The 11,939-nt window shown below is 43.3% G+C and overlaps 1 protein-coding gene across 1 annotated transcript in view; it reads left to right on the top strand.

The window, feature by feature from the left end:
• Positions 1–6: 6 nt before the first annotated feature.
• Positions 7–11,939, top strand: part of Npepps (aminopeptidase puromycin sensitive) — a 75,614-nt gene continuing 63,681 nt past the window's right edge. The window contains exon 1 of the mRNA XM_055619502.1: positions 7–365. Within this exon, the coding sequence (XP_055475477.1) occupies positions 111–365 (255 nt within the window). The 5' untranslated portion in view covers positions 7–110. The remainder of the gene's footprint in view (positions 366–11,939) is intronic.

Below are 11,939 nucleotides of genomic sequence, written 5' to 3'. Positions count from 1 at the left end.
CAGCCCGCCCGCACCGCCGCCCGCCCGGCCCAGGCGCCCGCTGGGTCTGCCCACCCCCTCGCCCCAGCCTCCCCGGCGGCTCTCGGCAGGCGGTCGCCCGCGCCCGGTGGATGTGGCTGGCCGCCGCCCCCTCCCTCGCTCGCCGCCTGCTCCTCCTCGGCCCTCCGCCTCCTCCCCTCCTTCTCCTCCTCAGCCGCTCCTCTCGCCGCCGCCGCCGCCTCCACTGCCTGGGCCTCGCCGCGATGCCGGAGAAGCGGCCCTTCGAGCGGCTGCCCGCCGAGGTGTCGCCCATCAACTACAGCCTCTGCCTCAAGCCCGACTTGCTGGACTTCACCTTCGAGGGCAAGCTGGAGGCCGCCGCCCAGGTACGGCGACCCTCGGGCGCCGGGGGGCGAGCAGCGGGCGAGCAGTTAGGCCGCGCCCGCGGGCTGGGCTGGAGGCCGGGGCGGGCTGGGCGCGTGGGCCGCGGGACCGAGCGGGAGGCGGGTGCGGCGCGCCCCTCGGGGCCGGCGGGCTGGGCCCGGCCGGGCGGGGACCGCGCTGCCCCTCCGGGCCGGCACACCTGTGTGCGGCGCCCCCTTCCCCGCCTTCCGGGCCCCGGGCTCGTGGAGGGGCCGGGTAGGGGGTGGGGAGCTGGAGGGGGCTGAGGAGTGTCTGCTGGGTCCCAGCCCCGCGGGCTGGCTTCTGTCTTGCTTGTCCCTTCGCCCGCCTGGGGATAGATTGGAAGGGGCGGTCATCGGGCAGCCTGGGAGCGAGGAGGGGAGCGTCTGGAAGGTTGAGGGGGGCGGTGGGGGGGGGAGTGGAACGAGAATGTTAATCCCAGGCAGCCTCACCGAGTTCTCTCGGCCTGATCCTGCCCAGGGGCCGGGTTTCCAGGATGATCCGCCCCCTCCCCCCTTCCCCTCAGATGACAGTGCAGCAGTGACTTTGTTCTCCCCTAACCTCCAGAGAAGCTGCGGGAGGACCCCGGCTTAGCTTCTCCCGTCTGCCTTGCCCTGTTCCCGTGAGGCTGGTGGGTTTACCGCTGCAGGGGATGGTGGTTTAGCAGTCCCCTCTTCTGAAAGAAAGCTCCTCAGTCTTAGCCTGCCACGGGTGAAAATATTCCATTACTCTTCCTTGCAGTTTTTGGTGAATCATACGCTCCTCCCTCCTCCCCGAAGCATTATCTGGCAGTATTGTTTGATTTTGGAGACCATGAGTATAGATGGCTCACAAAGGTCTCAAGCAGACGTTTATGATAAATAACCATGGTGCATGGTGTGCTGTGAAATCAGAAATGGAAATTGGGAGCTGTTTACCAGCTCTCTGTGAAATGAGTGTTGGTAAATATAATTGGTTCCGTTTCTTTTCCTGCTCCAGCTAGGGCTGGGGAAGCCGGAGTGGGGGAGGAAGCTAGGACCGTAGGCCTCAACCTGAAAGATGAGGGTGTTGCAATGAAATGAGAGAAATGTAGATTAGTATTGGAAGCCAAGAAAGCTTGATATTCAGTTTAAAATTTGGTGTAAAAGTACAGGATTTAAAAGTATGCTGTTAGGGGGCTGGGGAGATGGCTCAGGGGTTAACAGCACTCCCTGGCCGAGTTCAATTCCCAGCACCTATGTGGCAGCTCACGTCTGCCTGTAGCGCCAGTTCCAGGGGATCCGATACCCCCACACAGATAAATATGCGAGCAAAACACCAATGCATATAATAATAATGATGATGATGATGATGATGATGATGATGTATGCGGTTAGGTTTGGGGGATTGGTTTGAAAGCTTGAAGGCTCTAGGTTCTGGCAGTGTCAAAAGGAGAACTTTTGTGAAAGGGAGATGATTTGTGATTTTTCTATCAAGAATATAAATCAGGCTGAGTGCATATGGGGTCTACATTAAGATCTGAAAGTGTTATTTAGGAAACGTGTATGCCAAGTGACTTCGGTGTGATGTATATTGGCAGGGCTCAGATAGAAGGGATTGTAAACAGGAGAGTGTCTTGTGACCTTTGGAAGAAGGACCTAGCTGTGGATGAACTCGAATTATGTCGAAAGACTAACATTACATGAAGCCGGGCAGGGTTTCACAGAGAGGCAGGTGAATCTCTGTGAGTTCAAGGCCAGCCTGGTCTGCAAAGCAAGTCCAGGACAGCCAAGGCTACACAGAGAAACTCTGTCTCAAAAAATAAATAAATAAATAAAATAAAAGGTTAATATGAGTTCATAAATCTGGAAGTTATTATGTATATTGAGTGAAGAAATTTGTTTACTGATTGAGTTTTATTGAAGTGTTAGAACAACAAGCAGCAGCATGCTGCTTTTGCCCCTTGCCCCTTTAAAAACGTGTTTGTGGGTGCTGTGGCATGTATGGTCAGAGGACAAGGGTGAGTGTCTTATCCTTTCACTGTGGGTTCTCCGGTGCCAACTCAGGCTGTTTGACTTCCATAGCAATCTCTTTTACCTCTTTTTACTTCTCTAAAGATTGAAAATAAGCCTGTCTCACACCTCAATCTGAGGAATTCTGAGGCAGAGGAAGGCAGATTTCTGAGTTCCAGGCCAGCTTTCTACAGAGCAAGTTCCAGGTCAGCCAGGACTACACAGAGAAACCATTTCTTGAAAAAGCAAAATAAATAAGTAAACAAATATGTAAAAATATGTGAAAGGTTTTCTGCTATTAGCTGTCAGCAGGATTTACAGGACTTACAGAAACTTAAGTTTCTCTGAGATGGAGATCTAGTTAACCAGGCCGGCCTTGAACTCACTGTCTCAGACCTCAGCCTTCAGAGTAGCTTGGATTCTAGGCATACACCATTGTGTCTGGCTGACTGTGACTTTGATACAAGGAAATAAGTGGATCTTTTTAATAGACTATAAAGATTAACAAGACATTTTTCATTTATTTTGTGTGTTCACCTGTGAGTGCATGTGTGTGTGTGTGTGTGTGTGCCAGTGCGCCCCTGTGGTTGGTACTCTGGCGTGCCTGTGGGCAATTTCTGGGAGCAGGTTCTGTCTTTTCACCATGTGGGCTCTGGGATTGCACTCAAGACAAGCGTCTTGGGCAGTAAATGGCCTTTACCCACTGAGGCATCTTCCTGGCCTACAAAAAAAATTTTTTTTCCCTCCAGAAATTTTTTAAGGCTAGGTGTCAACACAGAGACAGGGTGATAGTGAATCTAACTATCACAAACTAGGAGAGAATTAGACTTTTTACTTTGGAAGTATAAAGGGATTAAAAGTAGTTAAAGCAACTAGATCCATGAACTGAAAGTATGTGTTTACATTGTGGCATTAGAGGGTGCGGTGCACACCTGTCATTCCAGCACTGAGGGAGGCAGAGGTTGGGAGATCTCTGTGAGTTCGAGGCCAGCCTGGTCTACAAAGTGAGTCTAGGACAGCCAAGGCTACGAAGAGAAACCCTGTCTCAAAAAAACCAAAACCAAGACAAAAAAAATTGTGGCATTAGGTGGAAATTAAAAATACTCTAAATTTTAGATTGATGAATGACATTAGGTCACTTAGTTGATATATTAAACAGAGTATCCAAAGTTGCATGGTTGCCTTAGTTGTTTTGGTTGCAGTTATTATTTTTTTCTTTTTTTGAGACAGGGTTTCTCTGTGTAGCCTTGGCTGCCCTAGACTTTCTTTGTAGACCAGGCTGGCCTCGAACTCACAGAGACCCACCTGTCTCTGCCTCCCAAGTGCGGGAGCTATGTGTGTTACCACTGCCCTTCCTAAGTTGCAAAATTTTATGGCAGAGTATTTGTACAAGTTATATATTAGAAAGTTGGTGGATTTTTAACCTGGCCTCAGGAGTTGGACTCCTGTGAGAGGTTTAAAAAAAAATTAGGCAATATGCAATGATGTGAAAATTGTCTTTTTACATGGATGTTACATAGTTTCTTTCTTTTTGTTGTTGTTTTTCTCTGTATACATAGACAGGGTTTCTCTATGTAGCCCTGGCTCTCTTGGAACTAGCTCAGTAGATTAGGCTGACCTTGAATTTAGAGATATACCAGCCTCTGTCCCCTGAGCACTAAGATCAAAGGTGTGAGGCATCACCACGGCCACTCATAGATGATCACCATGCCTGGCGTTCAGCAGGTTTTTCTTGTGTTTTTGAAATGAGGTCTTATACTCTGTCGCTCAGCCTGACTTGGAACTCAACTGTGTATTCCTGGCCATCCTCAAAGATCCTCCTGCTGTTGGAAAGCTAGGGTAATAAGCATGCACCACTGCTCTCAGCTTCAGCAGGCTCTTATGGGCCTAGACAGATTTTTTTTTTTTTTTTTAAGGCTTATAATTCACTTTTTTGGATATTTTGAGTCAGTAGGTGTCTTCAGAAATTTCAAAATCTGATCTATTATTGATGATTAATTAAATTGGATTATAGGCTTATGTGTGTTATTGTAGTCCTTGGTTAAGTAGCTAGAACAAGAGTTAGACACTCTCCTGTGGAAATACTCTGTCCATCTCAGAGAAGTTAACTTCATCCATGAAGCCCAGAAATTGCAGATGACTCCATTGGCAGTAAGGCTAGAGTGACAAATACAGGGCTTAGTTTGGCCAGCTCAAAGCTTGCCATCTAAGTGAATGTTATTGTTAATCCCGTGGTATGACAATTTATGTCCAGATTTTTCATTGTAATCCTGGGTGACAGTTTTTAATTAATTTAAAAAACCAGACTGGGAAAAACAGAGAAAATAATAATATGCTAGCCTTGTGTTAGCTCATTAATTGGCCTTAAATTTGAAGTGTTGTATCTAAATGGTGAGAATGTGTGTTTCAAGGACCTGTGTTCAATGCCCAGCAAATAAACAATGTTTAGAAGACAGCTAATAAGGAATCTGCTCATGTTTTTATGCTCAGCTTTTTAAAAACTGTACCTATTAAATAAAAACTGTAAGGCACTAAATTGGGCCTGGTGGCTCATGCCTGTAATTTTAGCCTTTAGGGGGCAGGAGAATTAATTATCACAAGTTCAAGGCCAGTTCCAAATCAGCCAGGGCTGCATAGTGTGACCCTGTCCTGAAAGCCAGAGACAGACAGACAGACTGACACACAAAGAAAGAGATAAAGAGACATAAAGAGAAACAGCAAGGGAAGCCCAGCTGGTGGTAGAGGGCTTGAGCAGGGTGTAGGCTGTGCAGGGGATTCAGGCATCGGCCCAGCAGCAGCTCCCCTCAGAGTGCAGCTACTGTCTGAAGTCACCTGACGTTGAATTCTGTAGTGAATTTTCCATATAATTCAAACTTGCCTTTGAAACATTTAAACTTTCAAAAAAGTATTTACTGGTTTACCATTCATTCTCTAGATTTTCCCTTTTGAAGTACTGGCTCATTCTGTCTGTCCGCTAAGCTAGTATACTTAAAGGAGCTACCTCAAACTCCATGTAACTCATTAACTCAGTACCTGGCCTCTAAAGGTGCTGTGTGTGTTCCCTGCTCTCTGCACACTGCATCATGCTGTGCGTTGTGTCTTGTCACACTGTCGGGCACTTGCTCTTTCATGTTTTGCTGAGCTTGAGCATGAGAGGCCTGTGTAACGAGTCAGACAAGCTTGTTTGAACTTAAAAACGAATTTCTAAGGGAAAGTTTGATGGATTCTCTTTTAAGTAAACAGTATGAGCTTTATTGTATGGACTTTGTATTTCTACCCTGCCATTGTGTATAAGCTTTTTCTTGTTTTGTTTAACTTCCTGGTTCTAGATTATCAATGTCTAATACAGCCTGGATAAATGTAGTCTTGAGCAGCAACTTATCTATGAAGCTTCTTTGAACTTTGTTACATAAATGAGCCCATTTTTTATTGTAAAGTAAATTTGTTCTCCTCTGTACATGAGTCAGTGGGGAAGAACTGAGCCTCTTCTGAAGGTTGTCAACTGAGCTTAGCACCCCAGATTTCAGAGATTTCCTTTTGAACACTGTATGGACTGTGGTTTTTGCTTTATTTGGTCATTTGTACTCTGAATTTCTATTTTTTTTATTATTTTTAAAAATAATTTATTTAATTTTGTTTTATGTACATTAGTGTGAAGGTGTCAGATCCCTTAGAATTGGGGTATAGACAGTTGTGAGCTGCCATGTGGGTGCTGGGAATTGAACCCGGGTCCTTTGGAAGAACAGGCAGTGCTGTTAACCACTGAGCCATCTCTCCAGCCCCTGAATTTTTATTTTAAGTCAGGAAATATTTTAGAAATACAGAAAATGACATACTTAGATTTAATGTTTTGCCTCATTGCTTCAGACTGTTTCTACTATTTTGTGGAAAATGTCACAGGTAGGGGCGGGGTGGCAGCTCAGCAGGTAAGAGTGCTTTTCCACCACGGAAAAGTCTGGGGTGTGTTCTTTAGCACATTCAGGGGCAGTGGGTGGCATCTCTCTGTAATCTCAGTGCTTGGAAGGTAAAGGCAAGAGGATCAGAAGTTAATGTTTTCCTTGTTTGCACAGTGATTTCAGGGCCTGTCTGGGCTACAAGAGATCTTGCCCCATGGATCCCCATCCTCCAATCCCGTGCACCTCTAAACCCAGCATAGGGGAGGCAGAGGCAGACAGATTTCTGAAATGGGGGCCAGCCTGGTCCACATAGAAAAGTTCCAGGACAGCCAGAGCTATAGCGAGACCCTGTCTCAAAGGGGATGGGGTGGGATGGATAAACAGTCATGAAAACTAAAATTTATTTCCATGTCTTACCATGCTCCAAGGTAACTCCTGTTGCCTGCCTAAAGATAAGTTATGTTTATAGGAAGTCACAGAATATAAATGTCAATATTCTGTGTATTTAGACTTTTTATTTACTTACTTTGTTTTTTTTTGAGACACCTGCCTCTGCTTCTCAAGGACTAGGAGTAAAGCTGGGCTCCACCATGCCCTGCATATATATATAATCATATATATATTTGTTGATAGCTGGGAGTGGTGATGCATGCATGTAATCCTAAGTCTTTGGAAATAAAGATGTGTGGTTCTCAAATTCCAGCCAGCCTGGACTACTGCAGTGAGTTCACTGCCAGCCTACGATACAAGGGTGGGGGAAGCTTACTTGGTTTCTTTTAGCTTGCTTTTTTTCAGTATCTCTTGTAAGAAAATTTAGCTCAGTTTGAATTGACTGATTATTTGCTTCTCATTGACTTGATAAATTATAGTTCTGTTCCATCAACACAACAATTACTGCAAAGTTTTAACAGTGAAATCACTTATTATGGGAAGTATCTCAGGCTTCCAAATGATTGTGTTTGTAGTGATAATGTTGGATATTTCCCTTTATTAACTTACCTGGATTTGCCAGTGATGGGGGAAAACTATTGAGTCTCACTACAGTAAATGCAAGATGTATTTACTGTGCATCTGGTTACAACACAGTGTGAAGTCACCCTTTCAACAGCAGCAAGGGCCTGGCAATGTAGCAAGTCACCTCCTTGTGGGGCGGCTGGGTCAGTCAGCTCGCTGCCTCTGTGGCTCCAGGAGCCCTCCACTGTGGAATAGCTACCTAGAAATCCAAAGACTTAATCCTGGGGCTGAAACAAAGAAATGACATTCTGCTCTTTTATGCATTAAATGGAAGAACTGAAAGTGAGTTTATTATCAGCACAATGTATAGGCCAACTTAAGCATTTTACTTTTTGTTTATTTTTTAGAAGAGCGTTTCTCTGTGTAGCCGAGACTCTTGTGGAACTCACTCTGTAGACCAGGCTGGCCTCAAATTCACAGAGATCCCACTGCCTCTGCTTCCTTGAGTGCCAGGATTAAAGGTGTGTGCCACCACCTCCTGGTACATTTCACTTTTTAAACTTAGAAATTGAAAGTCTTTGTGTGTAGAGGAATTTTAATTCAGAACGTGGCTGTTCTGGCAAGAGATCACATCCAAAGACCTTCTAGCTCTGGGTGATCTGGCTGGAATACAAACACACCTTTAATCTAGAAGACGGGCAAGCAGATCTGAGTTCAAGGCTAGCCTGGTATAGAGCAAGTTTCAGGTAAATGAAAGTTTAAGATCCAGGCATGGTAGTACATGCCTTTAATCCCAAGCAATGACAGTAAAGTTAGTTTGTAGAAGGAAGTACCCATGTTTGAAAGTGATGTCTAATTGAGTGGCAGAAAAAGTGACAAATCAGAGATTTGACAGACTAGGATATCCCAACTCTCATGAGGAGAGAGAGAAAAGGGAAGCTACTTAAGGAGCAACACAGAGAATGAGAGGAAGAAGAGTCAGTTTTACCTGGACATTAATAGAAAGGTTGCAGAGAGAGAGCTCAGGTGAAGACTGAAGGAGCCAGAAGACTAGAAAAAAATAGCTTGAGTTAGTTTGAGGCCAAACAGCAATTCAGGGCCGAGAGAAAAGCCAGACTGAGTAAGTCAGCTGGGATAAGAGTTTGACCAAGAGCACCTGAATTAATAAACCAGTGAGCCCAGAGCCCAGAAAGAGCAAGAAAGGGTGAGCCTGCTAAGCAGTCACTCTCAGAGGCTGAAACAGGCCTAGATTAGACCATAAGGAGGTTAGAAGCTTTCAACACTAAACCTAGGTTAGCAGACAGAGGCAGTAAGCCTCCTCGAGACGACAATTGAACCAGGCAAATAAAAGTTACTTTTACATTAGTGTTGAAGTTTGTTTGAATTAATACTTGTTTCTCTTTTTATTTTGTTGACTTATTTATGTGTGTGAGTGTTTTGCCTGTATGTTTGTATGTGCACCACACATACATTTTGTGTCCATGGAGGTCAAGAGAGAGCATCAGATTCCCTGGAACTAGAGTTATGAATGGTTGTGGGTACTGGGATCTTCTTCAAGAGCAATAAATGCTCTTTAGCATCGAGTCACTCATTTCTCCAGACCTCTTGGTTTTCTGTTTTGTTTTGCTTTTTATTTTTCTTTCTTTTTTTTTTTAGTTATTTCAAGACAGGGTTTCTCTATGTAGTTTTGGCTGTCTTGGAATTTGCTCTGTAGACTAAGGTGAATCCATCTGTCTCTGCCCTTCAAGTGGTGAAAGTAAAGGCATGAGGAACCACTGGCCAGCATTTGTTTTGGTTTTTATAGCAGAATGCAGTAGTATTTACTGGCAGTAATGGTGTCAATATATGAAAAGTAGCATGCTGTATCATCAGGTCCTTGCTGTTGTTGGAAAGATGACTTCATATTCTATATGCATATTTTAAATTATCTTTCTTGGGTAGAACATTTATGCTAGTGCCCTAAAAACTATATGATACAACACAGAGTTCTTAAATTTAAATTGGGTAATGATTGGTTCTTCATTATCTTTGTTGTTGTTGTTTTGGTTTTCTGAGGCAGCATTTCTCCGTGCAGCCCTGGCTGTCCTGGAACTCACTCTGTAGACCAGGCTGGCCTTGAATTCACAGAGATCTGCCTGCCTCTGCCCCTGGAGTGCTGGGATTGATTAGAGGCCTGGAATACCACCACCTAGCTTGGAGTTCTATTTTTAAGATACATAGTTTTGTTCCTTTAGCTTCTTTCACTCTTAAAAAAAAAGAAAAGAAAAGAAAAGAGAAAGTAGCTGTTAAGAGACAAATAGCTTGATTTTATTCATATAAACAGGTGGATTTTCCCTGGCCGTAGGAGGGATGAGAAAATACTGGTAATTTGATACTGTACACAGTGCTTTCCAAAGTAAATAAAAATTTTAAGCACCTTCAAGGTGGTTATAGTAGTAGTTAGCTAAATGTGGTTTGCAAACGTAATGTAGTTCAGCTGTTAGGACCTTGGTGGATGGACCTAGCCTGGCTGCTCTGCAAACTCACTGTATGTGTTGATGGATGACAAATGGTTGCCTAGATGAGGATTAAGGCAGCAGTTAAACCAGTCACTTTGTTGGCATAAGCTTCAACTGTGAACAGAGTACTCCTCTCTTTGGAGCAATCTCCAGTTACGTTCTTCCTTTCCCCTTCATTTCTTTTTCTAAAAAAAGAATTACATTCACTATTTTTTTGGGGGTGGGTTTGGGGTATGCCATGATATGTATGTAGAGGTCCTGGGCATCAGATCCATGTTGCCAGGATTGGCAGCAGGAGCCTTTACACACTGAGCCATTGTTTGCCACCTTCTGCTGTTTGTTTTGTTTTGTGTTGAGACAGGGTTGGCTGTTTTGGAACTCTGTAGATCAGTCTGGCTTGGAACTCACAGAGATTCGCCTGCCTCTGCCTCTTGAGTGCTGGGATTAAAGACATGCGCAGCCACCACCCAACTCGTTCCTTTAATTTTTTATTTTTTAGACTAGCTCTGTTTATGTGACCTGGTTGGTCTTGAACTCCTACCTTCCTGTCTTTTCAGAGTACTGGGATTACTGGCATGCTCCACCACTCCTGGCTCTCTCCCGCTTCTTTAATTCAGCTTGTGAATAGGCAAAAGATTTATTGTCCATGACCAGTTGGGAATAAAGTTTTGGTACTGATCGGGTATGTTCTGATCCTACAATGGGAAGGAATACTGCCACTTAATTTTTTTTTTTAAAACAAAGTGACATTTTTCTTTTGAAACAGGAAGATTTATAAGAATTATTTTTTTACCAGGCTATGGTGGCATACACCTTTTTTTTTAAGATTTTATTTTTTTTTATTATTTATACAATATTCTACCTGCATACCAGATCTTACTATAGATGGTTATGAGCCACCATGTGGTTGCTGGGAATTGAATTCAGGACCTTTGGAAGAACAGCAAGTGTTCTTAACCTCTGAGCCATCTTTCCAGCCCCGGTGGCACATACCTTTATTCCAGTACTCAGGGAGGCAGAGGCAGGCCCATCTCTGTGAGTTCAAGGCCAGCCTGGTTTACAGGGTGAGTTCCAAGACAGCCAGGGCTACACATAGAAACCCTGTCTCAATAAACCAAAAAAAAAAAAAAAGAATTAATTATTAAAAAGTATGTGCATGTTGGAGCTTGACCTAAGGACCTTGTATATTCTAGGGATAAGAGTTTAAATAAAATACCAGGGGAAAGCATAAGATGTTTAGTAATCAATGTTAGTAATTTGGAAGATTATAATTAAAACCATAGAATGACAAGATTGTTAGACATTTTTAAGAAGGTACGAATTTCTTTATTCTTTATACAGTGGCGTGTCAGTGTCAGTTGGAGCTACTCTGGAGGAAATTTCTCAAGTCTTGGTATTGTTGAGATTTATATTCTGCAGTCCAGAAAGACTGTCATTAGATTTCTTTCTCTGAAAAAAAAAATGTGCATGTGTACAAGAAAACACTAGACCAAGATGTTTATTGTAGTATAAGTTTGTTTATATGTGACACAAACAAGCAACAAAGCAATGCTTTAAAAAAAAAATGGAAATAAACTTTATAGGAATTCTGGATAAATAACTGCTTTATTTATAGAATGGAACACTACAAAGGAGTTCAAATTAATTAGATCATGCCAGGTGTAATAATGCATGCCTTTAATCCCAGTGGAGGCTAAGGCAGGTGAATTTCTGTGAGTCTAGATACCTATGTGTATACACAGACTTATATAAGTAAGTTAGACCTGTATCTCTTACCGTTAGCCCATCTCTAGAAGACATAATGTTAAGTGAATAAAGTTAGTTGGAAAAGGTTGTGTATACAATTGATATCATTTGTGTAAAATGTAAAAAAGTTTGTAGAGCCTTGTGTATTTGAACATGTACAGGAAAGAGAAAAAAATGCAGAAAAAATGAAAGGCATTTGCATTATATTTATTCTCTAGTTCCCTGTTGTCCTGAGGAGCTGCAATTCAAGACCCCTAGTGGATACTTGAAATATGAGGGCATATTTTATATCTTTCCTGTGTATCTTAAGTGTTGCCATACAGTAAAAGGCATACTCTGTTCTCCCTTCCCCTGCTTTTTCCTTTTCATTTCTTATCTGTCTATGTATGTATGTATGTATGTATGTATGTATGTCTGTCTGTCTGTCTCTCTCTCTATATCTGTCTGTCTATCTATCTATCTATCTATCTATCTATCTATCTATCTATCTATCT

This window comes from Psammomys obesus, unplaced genomic scaffold (genome assembly GCF_907164565.1).
Source record: "Psammomys obesus unplaced genomic scaffold, mPsaObe1.curated_primary_1811, whole genome shotgun sequence".
In the NCBI taxonomy this organism is placed as follows: Eukaryota; Metazoa; Chordata; class Mammalia; order Rodentia; family Muridae; genus Psammomys; species Psammomys obesus.
Note: the sequence above shows the minus strand (reverse complement) of the source record. Positions and strands in the feature narration are given on the sequence as shown.